At 38.3% G+C, this 17,728-nt stretch overlaps 1 protein-coding gene across 2 annotated transcripts in view; it reads right to left on the bottom strand.

The window, feature by feature from the left end:
- Nucleotides 1-17,387, bottom strand: part of LOC139137348 (FAD-dependent oxidoreductase domain-containing protein 2-like) — a 48,028-nt gene extending 30,641 nt beyond the window's left edge. Inside the window, exons 1-7 of one of the 2 annotated variants that reach the window (XM_070705392.1) lie at nucleotides 17,120-17,387; nucleotides 8,579-9,259; nucleotides 7,957-8,214; nucleotides 5,584-5,826; nucleotides 4,493-4,700; nucleotides 3,874-4,099; nucleotides 2,552-3,260 (exon numbers count right to left, since the gene is read on the bottom strand). In XM_070705392.1, the coding sequence (XP_070561493.1) occupies nucleotides 3,096-3,260; nucleotides 3,874-4,099; nucleotides 4,493-4,700; nucleotides 5,584-5,826; nucleotides 7,957-8,214; nucleotides 8,579-9,259; nucleotides 17,120-17,147 (1,809 nt within the window). In that variant the 5' untranslated portion in view covers nucleotides 17,148-17,387 and the 3' untranslated portion in view covers nucleotides 2,552-3,095. Of the gene's footprint in view, nucleotides 1-2,551; nucleotides 3,261-3,873; nucleotides 4,100-4,492; nucleotides 4,701-5,583; nucleotides 5,827-7,956; nucleotides 8,215-8,578; nucleotides 9,260-17,119 lie in introns of those variants that run through there. The other variant, XM_070705391.1, reaches the window with a different exon arrangement.
- Nucleotides 17,388-17,728: the final 341 nt, after the last annotated feature.

Here is a 17,728-nt window from a genome sequence, read left to right as displayed (position 1 = left end):
GTCTTGATCGTTTACAGGAAGACATTATCCTTCGTATGTTTGACCTAATGGTAGATGCTTACCATTACCAGAATGCATACCTTACCATTGGATGAAGGATAAAGATATGATAGCAGAAATACAAGTTATACAACAGAGGGCGTCCTTCTGGATAAATATTTAGATGTAGGCACAGTGGATACATACATAAAGTGAGGGCATATATCAGGTCATTTGTATATCCGCTGCCATATAGTATCAAGTTGACAAACGATCAAATGACAAACCTAAATAATAAATAAAGAAAAATGTTAACGCTCATGGTTAGCAAAATCAGGGACATGTTTATACTCCGTCTAGAGGATTTGCTATTCTGCAAATCTGATGAAGAGAACACTGGTCGTATTCCATCAACAGAACCTCAACGTTCACCAACATGATTTTGTCCAAACAAATCGTAATCACTTATGGCGATAATTGACCGGTTTACTGGGAAAAGGAGCCGTGTAAAAGGTTCAGATCTAACCAATAACTTCTGTTTATTTCCATTGTTTTCGATTAGGCTGGGGACACTAAGTACAAAGGGACAGTGATGGAAGAATATAGAAGACCAGGTTAAAGCTGTTGGAGGAAACAGGTAATGCAATATTCTAGAGTGTACTTACAATGTCCACTACCACTCCTTTGTTCCACTCATCGTGTTGTTAAGGTTGTTCACTGAGTCCATGTAGCTAAATGGTTTGGTACCTCCCTGCTGAACCGCATCACCATATCCGATTATAAAGGTCAGCAGGGGCAAAGTAGCTTGCAGTGCATTCTTTTTGTCAACTTTGTATTACATAAGGAGTTGGTCTGAATGCTTGTACATGAAGAGTAGACAAGTACAAAACGACCCGTAGACTGACGCACGTCTACCAGGAAGAGAATTTGGTCAATTAACAATTTTGCTTTTTTGTTTATAAGTATGAATGAAGGTCTGGTGCAGACCATCTACAGATCTAACTTCGTCCATGTAGATGTATCATAATAGAGTTGGCACTTAATACTACACCATTTCCACAACCTATATAATGATGGAGTCACATATCTCAAGATAGGCTTATGTATCCCATATGTATCGATTTACAATTAAGTCTGTCAATCAACAGATAGTTTCAGTCTCTGCTCCCCAGGGCAGCCGACAACACATGCTACTTGTACATGGCTCCCTCAATGGTGATTATGGTGAAAACTGGTGTTTCGCCTTTGGTCTTATGTTGGAGATTTTCTGATTGTTTATGCTGTACAAGTGATATAAAAAGCTTTTTTGATACTGATTTCCGATTTTATAGTCAAGTTTTTGATACGGAGTGAAGGATTATCGACCCATTGGATGAACTAGGAATACTTTACAAAGGCAAGATCAGTGGGGGAAATTTAGAAGTACCATGCGTTGCTGGCTGCCCGGGGAACAGGAACCAAAACTATACAGAAAAATATTGATACCTATGGCAGACACGATGCCATCTTGAGAAGTATGTCTGACAATTGTCAAGATGGTATACGGTAGTTACTTTAGAAGTACATTTTACAACGAAAGTAATGGAAATGGCAGATAAGCTAAAAGAAGACATAGAAATTGAACCCATTGGCTTCAAGTTCAGTCACTGTAATAAGAGTTCGTTTGTAGAAGCTGATATACCCTGTCCCTATGATACATGATGAGAGTCATTTGCAATGTTTGCTACTTCTACGGCACAAGACATTTCTCAAACACTCATGCCCAGAATTTTGCTAAGAAAAGTAAATACTTTAATTTGAGGGCTTCAATCTTATATCTCCATGCGAAATAACATAAAAGTATGTACAAAAGGGTTCATCCTTTATTTGCAGGTCATCGTCTTTGCAGCGACATGCACATAAAATACCACTTCGACCAAGAGGAAATGAGAAATGACGCTGGGAATGAATGTGCTTTATTCCCCTGGTATAAGCGGTGCTTTTTAACACTCAATTTGCTCATGTGTTCCGTGTTATCGGTTTCCATGCATGCATTGAAACAATACATCGTGGGAAGTTTATTGGGCGATTTCTCAACAACGATGCCAGGTTTTGCAAAATCAAAAGTGAAAATTTCCTAATTATACCGAATAATGTCCTCGGTTATACTTTGATCTTTGTTGGCATTGAGCTCTTTCACTTCTTAATTGGAATGGATTTGTTCTTGTTTCGCTAGAAACTCGTCGCCCATCACGTTACGATCACCTGATCACCCGCTATTGTTTCAAAGTGGCAGACCGACAACCAGTGCATAGTCACATGACCGGATACATTATCACAAACAATTCCTCATGGGAAAATTACTCTCTCATGTCACAAGGAGCAAAAAATTGAGTGAATTTTTCGTCACGTGACGTCTGGTGCATTGCAACTCAAAATGAAGTAATGGCGCGTGATAATACAGCTGACAAACCTGCACATGGCACATAGATTCGGGTGAAATAGAAGTATGATCCTTATTCTAGCTCACTTCTGCTTTTTAAATTTCATTGACCGTCCGGTTAGTCAATCAAATACAACGATACAAGTATAGTAGCAGGTTACATGAACTCTAGACTTTTATTATCGAAAATATAAGAGTGAGTTATTGAATCTGGAACTAATCAGCTTTCAAGAGTAATAATTTCTATATTACTTTCACCAGTCATTGTCGATTGTGATTGGAGGTCAAAGTCCTACAAGAAAATACTCTTGAGGCCTTGATTTTGATACGAAGAAGTAACATTTCTTTAACTAGGCGACGGCTGTCGCGAAACATTGTGGAAGGGTAAGTGAAGGCAACTGTTCTTGACTCATTAGTCCTCATCTAAAACAAAGTGAAGTGTTTTGATTATTCAGTGTTGCATTAAAATATCTATATTACAAAACGGATATGTTTTCAGTGATATGACAAATGTCGGTTAAAGCCGACATTGTATCTATTTATCAATAGTTCCTACTAAAGGTATTGTACTGATGTTCCGAAACAAGTCTAGGTGAATTTTTTGAACTGACTAATGTATTGGATGTATCATTATTTACGATTCTGAGAAAAATGGTGGCAAAATTTCACTTTGGTCCATTACTCGACGAGAAAATTACCGCGGCATGAGGTCGATGGAATAGGGAACACACGCATTGAACCCGGAGAGGTCTGGTACTCTCTTCTTCTCTTCCTCCGTGAATGGAAACACTCGCGATTTGAAAAGTTCCTCTGAGCCGAAAAACGAAGCGTTCCATTCTTTCCCGGGTTCCAATTTAAGCTGTAAAAATAGGTTTGTCTGTTTAATTAACACGTCAAATGAATAAGTGAAAGACGACTTCAGACGATGAAACTTGCATTAAACGTATGGGATCGGCAGGCAAAACAGTAATGTAAGACATCTAGCAGTTTCATGTACTGTGTAATATATATATATATATATATATATATATATTAATATATATATATATATATATATATATATATATATATATATATATATATATAAGCCCATTGGAAATTACATTGCTAGATGCTAAAAGCCGAGCGTTATGAATAATGATGATTGCAAGTTGTTGAAACTAGAAAACTAGAGACTAAAGTAACAGATATCATTTCTTTGTACTTGAAGTTATGTATATATATAATTAACTAGAAACTTTAGCAATCATGGATAGACATTTGTAAAGGGTGATTGCACCACATCTGATGAACTGGTACTGAGATATTGCCCATAATAGCACATTGGTAACATGAAAGACATATGACAGTTTATGAAAAATACCCTAACACTTAGCTTTGTTAAAAGGGTGGGGACTTGAAAACGTTCGGGTGGTAATTATTGATGGGGAAATCGTCATGACACCATTAACATGAATAAGATCAGTACTCACGAATTTGTTCAAGAAGTTCTTCAGTATGTTAATATTAATGTCTGGATTCTGATCCAGGAAGCCCGGCACGTCGTATCTCAACACGAACGATTCGTGCAGTAGACATTGGCTTTGATATTCCCCATTTAGGTAGTGAGCTACTCTGGGATGCAGGAATGCGTGACACCTTCCAACCTCAAAGTCAGGAGTATGAACGAAGTCATTTGCAACTGCAATTTTCTCAAACCTAGTGGGAAAAGAAACATTAACCAGGTCTGAATTAATCTAACAAACCTGTTAAGGAACCATGAGTGTTTTTCTTTATCTTAAAAACTTGTCAGACATAATAACCAGTTCTTTAATAATGTCTTTGAAAAATCATTTATCCATATATTCGACCACTATGCTGCAAGGGGTACTATATTTTTCATTGTTATTGTTGAATCCTTTTTGCTATACAAAAAAGGAATTCGATTATACAAACTAATAGAACCACATGCCAATTTTGCAAAAGAAGAAAAAGTGACATTACAAACGACGAACTTTCTAAAAAGTTTCCTTTCAAGGGGTAAACTATTCAGAAACCTGATCTTTATTCCTCGAAGCTTTGCATATTTGCTGTCGCATCGTATCTACTTACTCATCAAATCCATAGACAAGCTTAATGACTAACACGTCCTTGTACTTTTCGAAGAATCGTCGACTCTCGAACACATAGGGTTTGGGAAGATCCTCGTAGAAATGTGCTTTGACCATGTCCTCCTTTCCTGGCTCAAAGTCTGGGATTCCGACCACGTGAACCAAGAAGTCATTCATCTGGTAGATGCTGTCACCTACACTTACACGCTCTGAAAATTTCCATGGAAAGTCAATGTGAGGAAAATTGAAGAGGATGTACACTTTGAAAAAGTGACCCGGATGTAAATCACGGTTGCTCCTTCCCGTGAACTTTGTTTATACTGAACAAAGGCTCATTAAATTCAAACGAGGAAGAGTACAGAAGTGAAATCCTACTTTACACAAGCGAACTTTTAGAGTTCGAATAGTCGTACTTTAATCGGCATAATACTTTTTTGTTTGTTTAAATTTTAGTGTATTTTATCCTTTTCTTTATTTTCTTGTCTGTAAGTGGCTGCCTGATGGCGCTGTTAATGAGCAAATAAAATAAAAATAAAATAAAATAAAAATTGTTGATAAATAAATTCTATTAGCTTTATCTGGCAACGTTGATAGATAAGCACACATATTAGCTGCTGAACACTTGCTATATCTTGGAAAAAGGAAAATACGAGTTCTTCGACAGAATAAAATAGTGGCGAATGCATCAATAGGTGGAGCTAAGGGAATGTTAATCTCAACGAGAGAAAGTAAAGGAATTCTACTTATTGATTTATGTTACATGTAATAAACACAGATAATTAGACCGGGTATAAAATCCATGAGAAAGGGGTAACGTATTGTTTACATGCGAAATGGTACCAGTTATCATCACACCATTTGAGTATGTCAACTATTTGCGCTTTGTGTTTGACGATTCCTGCCCCCAAACCGATTGTACCCGGTCATGGTCATCGGAACTCCCTATCTTAGATGAATTTGTCATCTCTATACCTCTGTAACACAATATACTATTAATTCATTCATAATTGATGAAAACGTCTATCATAGATGCAAAAGACGTGAAGTGGTAAATTATTGACTGATTATACAAGAAAGGTCGATCTGACGTACTGATAATCCTTTCGGCGATGGCGTCCACGTTCATGTCCACTTCAACCGTTGGGTACGGAACGCCATTGTACTTTTCATTCAGAAAGTTGGACAAGGTGCGGATGTTGTACCGGAAGCCGTGGATGAATCCAGACGCCGCCTTCCTGTCGTTGCATTGCATGCTGGTCCCCATGAAGTACATATTTGGGATGCTCGACTCCCAGGTATTAGATAATTTTGGGAATTTTCCACCAGCTTTGGTTTCTGCAAATAACAAGAATGAAGTAAGATATTCCTGTAGCTCAATATGTGTTAACTAATTATCGCATTGAGCTGTGCAATCAAAGAACACGTACATAGTGTTTATACTACCGTATCATAATCATGTCAGTTACTTTTCTTTCAGGCAGAACGTGCGTCTAAAGTTAACTTTCAGATGAAAGAACTCATTCTTTTTTATTCACCTCTGACGAAGTAGATATGTATTGATGTATTTGGGGTTCTGATATATCACTCTGTTAAGAACACGATTGGAACTAATTCGGGATAATTGGATGGTGAAGATATGTCAATTTAATCTGCAAATGTAATCTCATCTGCTTTTCTTTTTAAGTTGCACACTTGTTTTTATGAGTAATTTGTATTATTATACACCTACTGCCGTAACCTATGGGAGTTTGACCGTCCAATAAGTTTCCGTATTTTGTATAGTACGCGGAGTCCCGAATACGGGAGACGCGCGACGCGCCTGTTTGAGCTTTGACCTAGCGATTATCGGATGTAAACAAACAATTTTACGATGAGTTATAGACATAATAACAGCTTCCACCAAACTTCATTCGTAGTATAAGGTTTAAAACACGCTAAACACAAAACTGGGTCTAAATGCAATTGATTTTTATTTTAAAAAACTAATTAAATTGGAAACAGTGAAGTTTGCTTGTACTGCACAGTTAATTAATTGGCTTCGTGCCAACGCAATTTTATTTCAACAATCGCGCGCGCCGCATGCCTCAAAATTTACCATAGAATTAGTTTATACGGACGATTAATGGAGGGAGGTGTATAATAATAGGGTTATACACAAAATACGGCCCTGTATGGACTCGGGCTCAGTGAGTGACGTATTGGACTCGCCTCCGGCTCGTCCAATACGTCACTCACTGAGCCCTCGTCCATACAGGGCCGTATTTTGTGAATAACCCTATAATATTGTAACATTCAGCTGTAGGGCACTTAATAATTTTGAGAAATTTGAACATATAAAGATCCCATTATCCCAAATTTAGATCCAATCGTGCTTAAATATAGCGTATGCTCAAAGGTACAGTGATTTTAATGTTTGGTGACAGTTTATTTGTGAATTGTAGAAGAACTAGCTCTTCCTGTTCTGTACTGGTATGTCGATAAAATACCTTGGAAATACTATAGGGTTACTCACAAAATACGGCCCTGTATGGACGAGGGCTCAGTGAGTGACGTATTGGACGAGCCGAAAATACGTCACTCACTGAGCCCGAGTCCATACAGGGCCGTATTTTGTGTATAACCCTATTATTATACACCTCCCTCCATTAATCGTCCGTATATACTAATTCTATGGTAAATTTTGAGGCATGCGGCACGCACGATATGAGTGGAACGCGCGCGATTGTTGAAATAAAATTGCGTTGGCACGAAGCCAATTAATTTTCAGTGCAGTACAAGCAAACTTCACTGTTTTCAATTTAATTAGTTTTTTAAAATAAAAATCAATTGCATTTAGACCCAGTTTTGTGTTTAGCGTGTTTTAAACCTTATACTACGAATACAGTTTGGTGGAAGTTGTTATTATGTCTATAACTCATCGTAAAATTGTTTGTTTACATCCGATAATCGCTAGGTCAAAGCTCAAACAGGCGCGTCGCGCGTCTCCCGTATTCGGGACTCCGCGTACTATACAAAATACGGAAACTTATTGGACGGTCAAACTCCCATAGGTTACGTTACTTCATGGGTTTTCACTTTGCATGCTGTCTTTTCTTCATTGCATTCGTTGGCATTGTTAAGTTTTAATCGAAATTGCGGTGGTGTCCCTTTTTTCAGAACTCTGGATTTTCGTCTGGTTGATAAATATTAAACACAACAATGTCAATCATCACTGTGTGCTTGAGCACTGCTACATCATGTGTCAGATCGCTTATTTAGTTTTGAACTCCTGCACTTGCTGTCCTTCTAAACGCTTATTTCTATTTTACAGTTTAGGAGGATAAATAGGTTGGGCGGCCATATTTGATCGTATCACAAGACAAATTCATTTGTCTATATGTTAAAAGTGGTTTGGGTTAGATTGAGAAGGGGTAATGCAAAGAAGCAAACATATTATGTTAACAACATGTAACAGTGTATGCGTACCTGGTTTGCAGTCTTCGGCAAACATCGACAAATCCACATAGTTGAAACCAGTGCAACAGATCACGTGATCATAGGCTGGGGGTCGCAGAAAGTAGTAGCCTTGCTTCTTCTCCCAGTGAGCGACAACGTCCTTGAACACGCACAGGTACTTGCCCTCTGGAGTCTTCTCTACCGACTGCAGCAACGAAGACAAGTAGACGGCCAACGACTTCAGCTGGTACATATCAAGAATGGTGTTGTTGATGGCACGCAGGTCACCTGAACAGAGATAGCAGCATCATCTAAGGTAGTCTGAGCAAAATTGTGATACATATTGCGCGATTGTATGCCTGTCAGTATACTTAAGTCTGTAAGTATATGTTCGACTGAGACAACTGTATCTTGTTACTATACTTTTAAAACGAGCATGTCAATTCAAAAAGGACAGACGCAACAAAGTGGGGTTTTGCACCAAATTACAAACTTCGAGAAAGAAATTTCAAGTTGAAATAATTAGTGTACTTGTCTCTGATGAAAAACAAAACAAAATAGGACTATTGAATAGTAGGAGTAATGGGTCTGTTGTGTTGAAAAAAGTATTTTATCATTTCCATTGTTTCAGTTTAGGAAATAAAAGTCTTACCAACAAAGTGAGTTTCCCAAGCATACTTCAATTTCCTGTCTCCCACGATGTGTACAACACTTGCATGACCAGCTAAGTTATTAGCTGCTTCAAATGCACTGTTGCCGTTGCCGATGATCAACACAGCTTTTCCTTCGTATTTCTCAGGATCGATATCATGGGTACCATAGGTCTTCATGTACTCTTTCCCTTTGATTTCCTCAGGAATTCTTTCAGACACCGCTCCAGTTGCGACCAGCATCACCTCGGCTTTGTAGACAGCTCCCTCAGTGGTCATTATTTTGAAATTCACGTTCGGCTCGTTGCCTTTATATTTGGAAATTTCTTTCACTCGCGTGTTGTATTTTATGTTGATCTCCAACTTTGTAGCGAAGTCGTTCATGTAGCGAACCAGATCATCGGCCGATGGGAAGAGCTCCTTCGAGTACTTGGTAAAGAGAAGCTCGAGGTCATGGCTGAGAAGAGAATTCCAGTCATGGCGCATGTTGTATTCGTGCTCTGGAAATGGATTGAACCGCTTGTTGATGGAGATCAAGGTGCGATGAACTGGATTGGTACGAAAGAACGAGCCTGGCACGTCACTAGCTTCCAGAATGACATAGTTTCGACCAGCACGTTTGAGAAAATATCCCATCTGAAGACCGGCAGGACCAGCTCCGACAATGACATATTGGTATGTACCTGTTGGTTTTATTGAAAAGAAAATGTTGGCTGCAATTAGTTTATCAAACTAACTCAAACATTAAGGACTAGACATAAAACTGGAGGACTAGACATAAGATATAAATAACAATAATAGCAAAAACATCAACAACACCAACATTACATATTCTGTAAAAAATGTGAAAACACATGGAATCTCAAAATCGGTTTACATAGTCTCAAACAAAGGTTTGAAATCGTCAAACACCATGATGATGATATTTCAATAGTGATAATATAGCATAGACCGCCAAAATTCGGAATACAATTGTTGATCAAAGGGTAAACCACGATTAAATCAGCCTTTGGGCGACATCTTGTCATTAAAAACATGAATCGATTACTTTGTTTTATGGAAATACTTCTATGTTTATTAAAAGTATATCTTTCTTTCACGACTTCGACTCTGTTATGTGTACCGGTACTGTCAGATGTACAGTCAGTCTGTCAGGATGTTCTGCGCTGTGTTGTGCCGTGTAATGTGTACATTAACTATATATGTAATGTTAAACGACTTTTTGATCTATGATCTTCGAATAACAGATGAATATTTCCATTCTCACCGGTGAGAATCTATTATTTCACCAAGGAGTACTTTTCTCACTGCTAACCGGTGAGAACTTTTGAATTCTCACAGGTATAGCTGTGAGAATGACAAGAGATTCTCACCAAATCGAGAAAGCGTTACCCTCGCTCCAGTCTCGCAATTTTTTCCTATAGTGATGATTGCTTGTAATTCGGTAGCTCCTGTTTTCACACCCAATGACAACGTCTGATCATGCGAATCCTTGGCTAGATATTAATTATGACATGTTATTGGAGTATTCAAGGACATTTAGTAGTATGTAAATCTTAAACTTGATATTAATCGTTACATGATATTGGAGTTTGAAGGGCATTTATAGTATACGAATCTTAAACTAGATATTAATCGTAGCATGATATTCGATAATCTGAAAGATCAGTCGCTCAAGGACGCTTTCTACGCCCCCCCCCCCGCTTAGGGGGGGGGGGCGTAGAAAGCGCCCTCGAGCGACGGATCTTCCAGTCTAGATATTGGAGTATTGGGCATTTTGTAATATGCTAATCTGAGGCTAGATATTTATCAAGGCATGATATTGGAGTTACTGTATTGAAGGACATTTAGAAAATGTTGTCGATTAAATGTTCATTTACATATATCTAATTGAATATTTGCCATTATGGGAGTACATCAATATCGATTCGATTTGCCTAAGTTGATGAACGTTAATGTTGCTGCTTGCGGTAATACCATAAACGAATAAGACGTGATCAGTGATAGAAATTTAACAGTGCCTTGACAATTGACTGTTCTTTGTATTGTAAATAAATGTTTGCAATGTGAAACAAGAAGGTAGAATTAGCGGATCAATTTTGATGAAGTACACGATAAAAATTACTCACACAAAAATGTGTTCAGACGGAGAAACATTTGGCCGTATCTTGTTGACTGTTTATTTGCGAAAATAATGAGCTTGACCTCTGTTCAAAGTTAGTGCATCAAATTTTATTAAACTTGAGGTTTTTCAAAGCTACTATTGCACTTGCAGGTAATGCTCGTTGCTCCTGAAAGAATTTCCTATTTGAACGTTGAAACAGTCTAAAGAGCAAGAGAAATATATCAAGGTATACTAGAAATACTGGACACGATTGGAACTAATTTGGGATAATTGGATAGAGCAGTAATGTCGATTTAATCTGCAAATGTAAGCTCATCTGCTTTTCTTTTTAAGTTACACACTTCTTTTTATGGGTAATTTGTAATATTGTAACATTCAGCTATAGAGCACGTCACATTTTTGAGAAATTTAAAAAATATGAAAATCAAATTATCCCAAATTAGTTACAATCGTGTTACTGGAAATGATGAACCATACTACATATAAAGAGTGTGTTTTTATGACACTGTGTTTGCAGTGGCAGACATTAATCAGTTACATATCAATTTTATCTGTAGAAGGGTAGCATACTACACATAAATTTCACTTTAGGAAAATAAACAGTTATATGTCCATAACGGCAGGTTACGATCGAATATCTTAATACCGCAATTTTGACGTACTCATCATAGAAGGACAATTTCACTCTGGCTAAGTACGCACAAACGGTTTAGAAAAGATTCCAGGGTGTTGATTTCAACTTTTACCATACTTGTAGTTTGTAGGCCCGAGGTTGTCGCGCCTTGTTGAATTAGTTCAATTATGAGACGATTGCCAATTGTGGGAGTGTAACCTGCATGTTAAAGGTCATAGTACCAAGATTTCATTCAAACGTCGCAGGGGCATAGCTCCTCTCAAAATTATGTGGACGGGTAAAACCTTTGCCCTGTCTAGAAACTCAACCTCGAATGGTGAATGAAAAGCTATTCATGAATAGCCACATCGTTCGACTAGATGGCGATGTGAACAATGAATGCTAAAACTCGCGTTACTGGCTTTTATTTATCTTTGGCGTGCTTAACCTAAAGATGCGTTCTACACCTAGTTCAATAAACTTCAAACGGTCAGTAATAATTTGCTTTATTTGTCGCGTCCTTTTCAATTAATAAAACGTAACGTGACTGTACAGATAGCCTAATCTGACCCTATGCAATAATGTCCATGAACAATGTACGTACGAACACGTTTCCCAATGCCCTTGATATAAAAGTTGTGATAGTACTGAAGCGTCAACGGTAACCAAATGATTGATTGGAACTATTACAAATGAAAGCAATGTGACATAGTCTAACAGCATCGTCCGACCTTTTAGTTTTTGCCCTTATGTCGATTGCAGAGATTTACTGCACCACTCAGCGTAATTGGAGTATGAAAAAACGTGGGTATGACCTGGTGTCACCACTCTATCGTCCAACTATGTCAAAATACTGGAGTACAGTAAACTTAGTTGTATGTGCAAGCATTCGAAGATGACGGTACTACGTAGTGGCAAAACAACAGCTTGAAGGTACGTGCCTGTGGTGGATGTGAATCGATGGGTTAGTTTAGGCCCGCACTTATAGTGACCAATCGCTGCATTGCAAAGAGAAACCTGTATCACATCCTTGAACCGCACATCAGGTCTCGTGACCGGGACCCCTGGTAGAGGCAATTCCGACACACAGGATGGAGAAAAAATTATGAAAAAAGCTTTTAAGTTTATGAACAAAATAAGGGTTTCAATCGGGTCTGAAAGGCAAGATGACAGAGCAACTGCCAAAATTTCTGGCATTTTCACAACACCAGTTGCATCATAGACAGTAGAGAAATTTTTCTACTGTCTCTGGTTGCAGTAGACCGGTTGATGGCCGACGTGTAGAAGACCTTTATCCCACAATGACTGTATTACTACACACGTCGTATACCTTACAAAATTCTCCAACAGCACCCTTGGCGCCGGCTCCCCCTAAATATTCATGCTGCAGTTTTCTACAAATACGTGTTTTTGCAAAGTAAAGGACACTAAACTTTTTTTTCTCTATGGACATAAAGGTCGTTCAGTACTTCACTTGAACTTGGGCATCAACTCTGCGTTTAAGTCAGTTAACTGTTCTTTAAATTACAAACCGACTTTTTCTGCCAGAAGTACTGATGGATAATTTTAAAAAAGTTCAAGGGTACAAATAGTGGCAGCCGCAATACACACAGTAAAAATAGCGGACGCTGGACGCGTCTTTACACGTTCAAAATGTAGATATCGGTGTTCAAATTTGAACGACTACAGTTCTTATTGTCAACATTAGTACTAGTGTACATATTATTAACAATGATGTTCTAAACCTGGACACTGTGTGTTAACAACCATCTCCTTCAAGTGTTCAAAAACTCAGCATTACAGAAATTTTACAATACTGTGACACAATTAACCATCTTTAGTTTTTTTTTTACTTTATATTGCTCTAATATTAAATTTACTACTACCTCGATGTCCGGCAAACGTACACGGATTTTGATGTAACGAATTTCACACTGAGTGCAAATTATCTCCGGTCTACAATTGCTGAAAGCATGCTTTCTGCTTCAATTCTTCATTTCACCCTTGCATCTGATGAAGGAGACTTCACGTCTTTGAAAGCTTGTGCTCCAATAACATTTAGTTGATCATAGCCCGCTACCAAATCTTAGATGATTTTGTATTGTAAATCGACACGTCTTTTGTTCTCGATTACCAACTGCTTTTTAGCTTTGCTGTCAGCGACGCGGAGATTAACTAAGGGAGCGTTCAGTTTTTACGGCCTGGGAGGGGGGGCGGCAAAATCTTGTCGCAGGTGTTCAAAAAAATATAGACCCCCCCTGCATTTTTTGTGAAAAAAAGATGACCTCCCCCTTTGTCAGACGAAAAAAATTGATGACCCCCCCTGAAAAATAACCAAAACCCATATGTCACATTTACCCGCATGATTTGGATTTGAACTCCGGTACGCGGCACACTTTATTCGTGTAGCAGAGATGCCAGTGCACAAACTTCTCAGCCACATCCATTGAAACGTCTGTTAATTAGGACGACTGTAAGGCAATTTTTAACTTCATTTCCATAGACAACATATGTCCATGGACATTGTATAAAGTAAACTTTATTGGAGTGGTTCGCCAAAGGCAGCCCTCCGGTTAAGAGGGTCATGGGCCATTACGTAAAGTCAACTTTATTCTAGTGGGCCACCAAAGGTGGCACGCCGGTAAAGAGGGTCGATCATGGCTATTGCATAAAGTAGACTTTACTGGACAGGGCCGCTGAAGGCGCGCGGCCATTACCATTATTCAGTGCGTGATCCCAGGGGTCCCTCAAAAATGTTTCTAATACAAGCCGCGGCTTCAATTGGGAATTTTACGGTAAGATTGCCGTGGGGTATTACATGAAGTCAATTTATTGTAGTGGGCCACCGCAGGAGGCCTGCCGGTAAAGAGGGTCAATCATGGCCATTGCATGAAGTAAACCTAATTGGAGTGGGCCGCCAAAGGCGTCTGCCCGTTAAGAGGGTCATGGGTAATACATAATGTATATTTATTGTAGTGGGCCGCCGAAGGCGGCCCGCCGGTAAAGAGGGTCGATCATGGCCATGGCATAAAGTGAACTTTATTGTTGGTATTATGTTTTTAAAAATGTGGTGACCCCCCCTTTCCTACCAGTGAAAAAGTGATGACCCCCCCCCCCTTCGGATTCCAATAACTTTGCGGATTCCAAAATTACGATGACCCCCCCTGGATTTTGCCGGGCCCCCCCGGCCGTAAAAACTGAACGGTCCCTAATAGGTGGATGTGTGGCATCGTCCTCACATTTGTACATCCCAAGCTTTGTCTTAAAAACGGCCAATACGATTCCTTTAATATTTGGATTACAGGTCCCGAGGGATTATCCTAATCAGCTATCCTTAATTTATGATGAAATATGCAAATTTGTATTTTACATGCTAATTTTGCTATTTTGGGGCAAAAATCTTCTTCTCCTTTACTGGTGGTTAGAAGTCTTCAATATTTAGTAAACATGTCCCAAAGAATGACATTAGTCAAATTTGTGCTAGTTTTGATGAAAATATTCAAATCTTTATTTTTCATGGCAATTTTTGTCATTTTTGGTTAAAAATTCCTACAAATCTTTTTCAAAACTGCTAATTGAACTGCTTTGATATTTGGGAATTAGGTTTCTACGGATAGCCTTTTTCAGATTGTTAAAATTATGCAGAAAAAGCAAATTTGTATTTTTAAGACATTACCCCCCCCCCCCCGCCCCCAACAATAAAGACATTTCAGACATTTTTAAGATATAAGGGATTATCAGAATGCAATATATTCAAGTTACGATGAAATCTGCAATTCTTTTATTTTGAGGCAATTTTTACCATTTTTGGTAAAAAAAATTGTATTTCAAAAATTACTCGTCTCATAACTTTGATATATGCTACAGACGTTCTTAGAGATTATCTTAATTAGATATGTTCAAATTATGAAGAGATCTTCAATTGCGCATTTTTGGAGCTATTTTGCCGATTTTTGTCAGGCTGAACCAATTTTGTTGATCTGGCACAAATGCATGATGGCATACATATGCATGTATCAATTAACCTTGCGATAGGAGCCAATATGGCTGCAGAACTGCCATTTTTGTTGGAATTTTGCATGTCTGAAGTGAGCCATCCTGAAGTGAGCTGTCAAGATCCTTTATATAACACAGCGAGCTCTTTAAACTGCTAGGTCGCTTGTTGTACTCCCATATTAGTGTGGAAATAGCTAGTATTTAGTTTGTTGCCATTGGTTTCAGACTGCAGTTTCATTTTACAAGTGAATTTCAGTGAGGAGCGAAATTCCCAGGTTCAACAGCAAATGCTTTTTAGTCCCCGAGGACGAAGTCCGGCGGGGACTTATAGATTTGGTCCCGTGCGTCCGTGCGTCCGTGCGTCCGTCCGGAGCCGTTTCTCAGACACTGCTGAACCAATTTTGTTGATCTGGCACAAATGCATAGCACTATGACCTATAGATGCACAGCGATTTATTTTGCGATACGATTCAATATGGCCGCAAGGTGGCCATATTTTTGCGATTTTTCATGTCTTTGAACCATAACTCAAACATCCTTGAACCGATTCTGTTCAAACTTGGCACAAAGGCATAACACTATGGCCTACATATGCATGTCGCATTACATTGCGATACTATCCAATATGGGCGTGAAGCGGCCATTTTGTTTGCGATGTTTTCATGTCTTTGAACGATAACTCAAACATCCTTCGACCGATTTTGTTCCAACATGGCACAAAGGCAAAGCACTATGACATACATATGCATGTATCAATTAACCTTGCGATAGGAGCCAATATGGCTGCAGAACTGCCATTTTGTTGGAATTTTGCATGTCTTTGAAGCTTAATTCAAAGGTCATTACACCGATTTTGTCCAAACTTGGCACAAAGATCTTGCACTATGGCATACATATACATGTCAATGTACTTCGTGACATGTACCAATATGGTTGCCAGATCGTCATTTTTCCCCAATATCGCTACCAGATGCTCATTTTCGGATTTCTTCATGTCTTTGAGGCTTAATCATATGCAAATATTCCTTATCCAATGTTGTTGAGACTTGGTATAAAGATAAAGTACTATGGCATTCATATGCATGTCTACTAATTTTGTGCTATGATCCATTTGGTCAATAGACAGCCACTTGATTTCAATTTTGGTGTGATTTTTTTATGTCTTTGAAACATAAACATTGGTCACTGTCCTTCGATGGACTGATTTTGTTTAAACGTGATATGGCTGCATTCTTGTGCATGTTAATTTGTTTCATTATATGATCTGAAATGGCTGATTACAACAACATACCCGATCCCATACCATTTCTAAAATTCCACCAAACCATGTGTATAGTATGTGCCATCATGACACTAGAGGCAGTGAGGGCATCGTTATGTGTGATGTAATCAAAAGTTCCTTCAATGGTCATTACCGGCAGAGATGGGTCAATTTTATTGAACGTTCCTCAGATTACTTTATTATGCAAGTCACAGACCTGATGCACCAGTTGCATCAATGTTATTCCACAGCTACCTAGACCACAGCTACCTAGACACCAAAGATTATAACAAAATGGACAAGCGGGGACTTGTCATCAACGATGACTTGTTGATACAAAGAACAAAACTAATGAAACGAAGTCAAAATTAGTTAATATGTTTTTGATTTCTGAGAAGTAGATTTTTGAAATGTCACTGATTTATTTCAGGGTTTATTTAAAAATATTAAAAACAAACCTTTCAGACTTGACATTTCAAGCCATTGACAACGGAAAAATTATCATACTATAAATTACAAAAACTAACAGATACTATTATGATACATACCTGGCGAGTTTTTTGAACTTGAGTCCATCGTCGGATTTGTAGACTGCTAAGGCTGCTCTTAAACTGTCACGATGTTATCAGTGGAAGAGAGACGACAAAATGAAAGCCGTCGACGGCAGAGCCCACCTTTATAGATGCGTGAGAATATTAAATTATGCGCATTATTGTTCCCTGTCCCAACCAAGCGGGTCTATCTGAGTTCCTGATTTGGGCATATCACGTGCATTATACAGGACAAACTCAGTGACGCAAAACCTTATCACAGCCTCTACAATATTTGAACATGCGAAACGATACAATTTTGAAAATATAAGGGACGGACCATTAGATCTTGGGAGGGGGGTGGTCAAAAACAGAAAAAAAAAATTTCAGAGCAGAAAGTTAGGGAAAAAAAATCTTCAAACTAGTTTGCAAAATAAAAAATAAATAAATAAGAAGACAAATGCGTAAAAAAAAATCTGCAAAAGTCTTGAAAATCTTGAATTTTTTTTAGATTTTACCGACAGGAAGCAACTTTCTGTATTTTTTAGTACATCCTCCAGGCACATTTTTAATTTTAATTTATACATCTAGAGTGACTGTATCCCTTATACTGGAAGTTGTGATTAT

Source organism: Ptychodera flava, chromosome 7, assembly GCF_041260155.1.
Source record: "Ptychodera flava strain L36383 chromosome 7, AS_Pfla_20210202, whole genome shotgun sequence".
Taxonomy (NCBI): Eukaryota; Metazoa; Hemichordata; class Enteropneusta; family Ptychoderidae; genus Ptychodera; species Ptychodera flava.
This window is presented reverse-complemented; position numbering and strand designations above follow the sequence as displayed.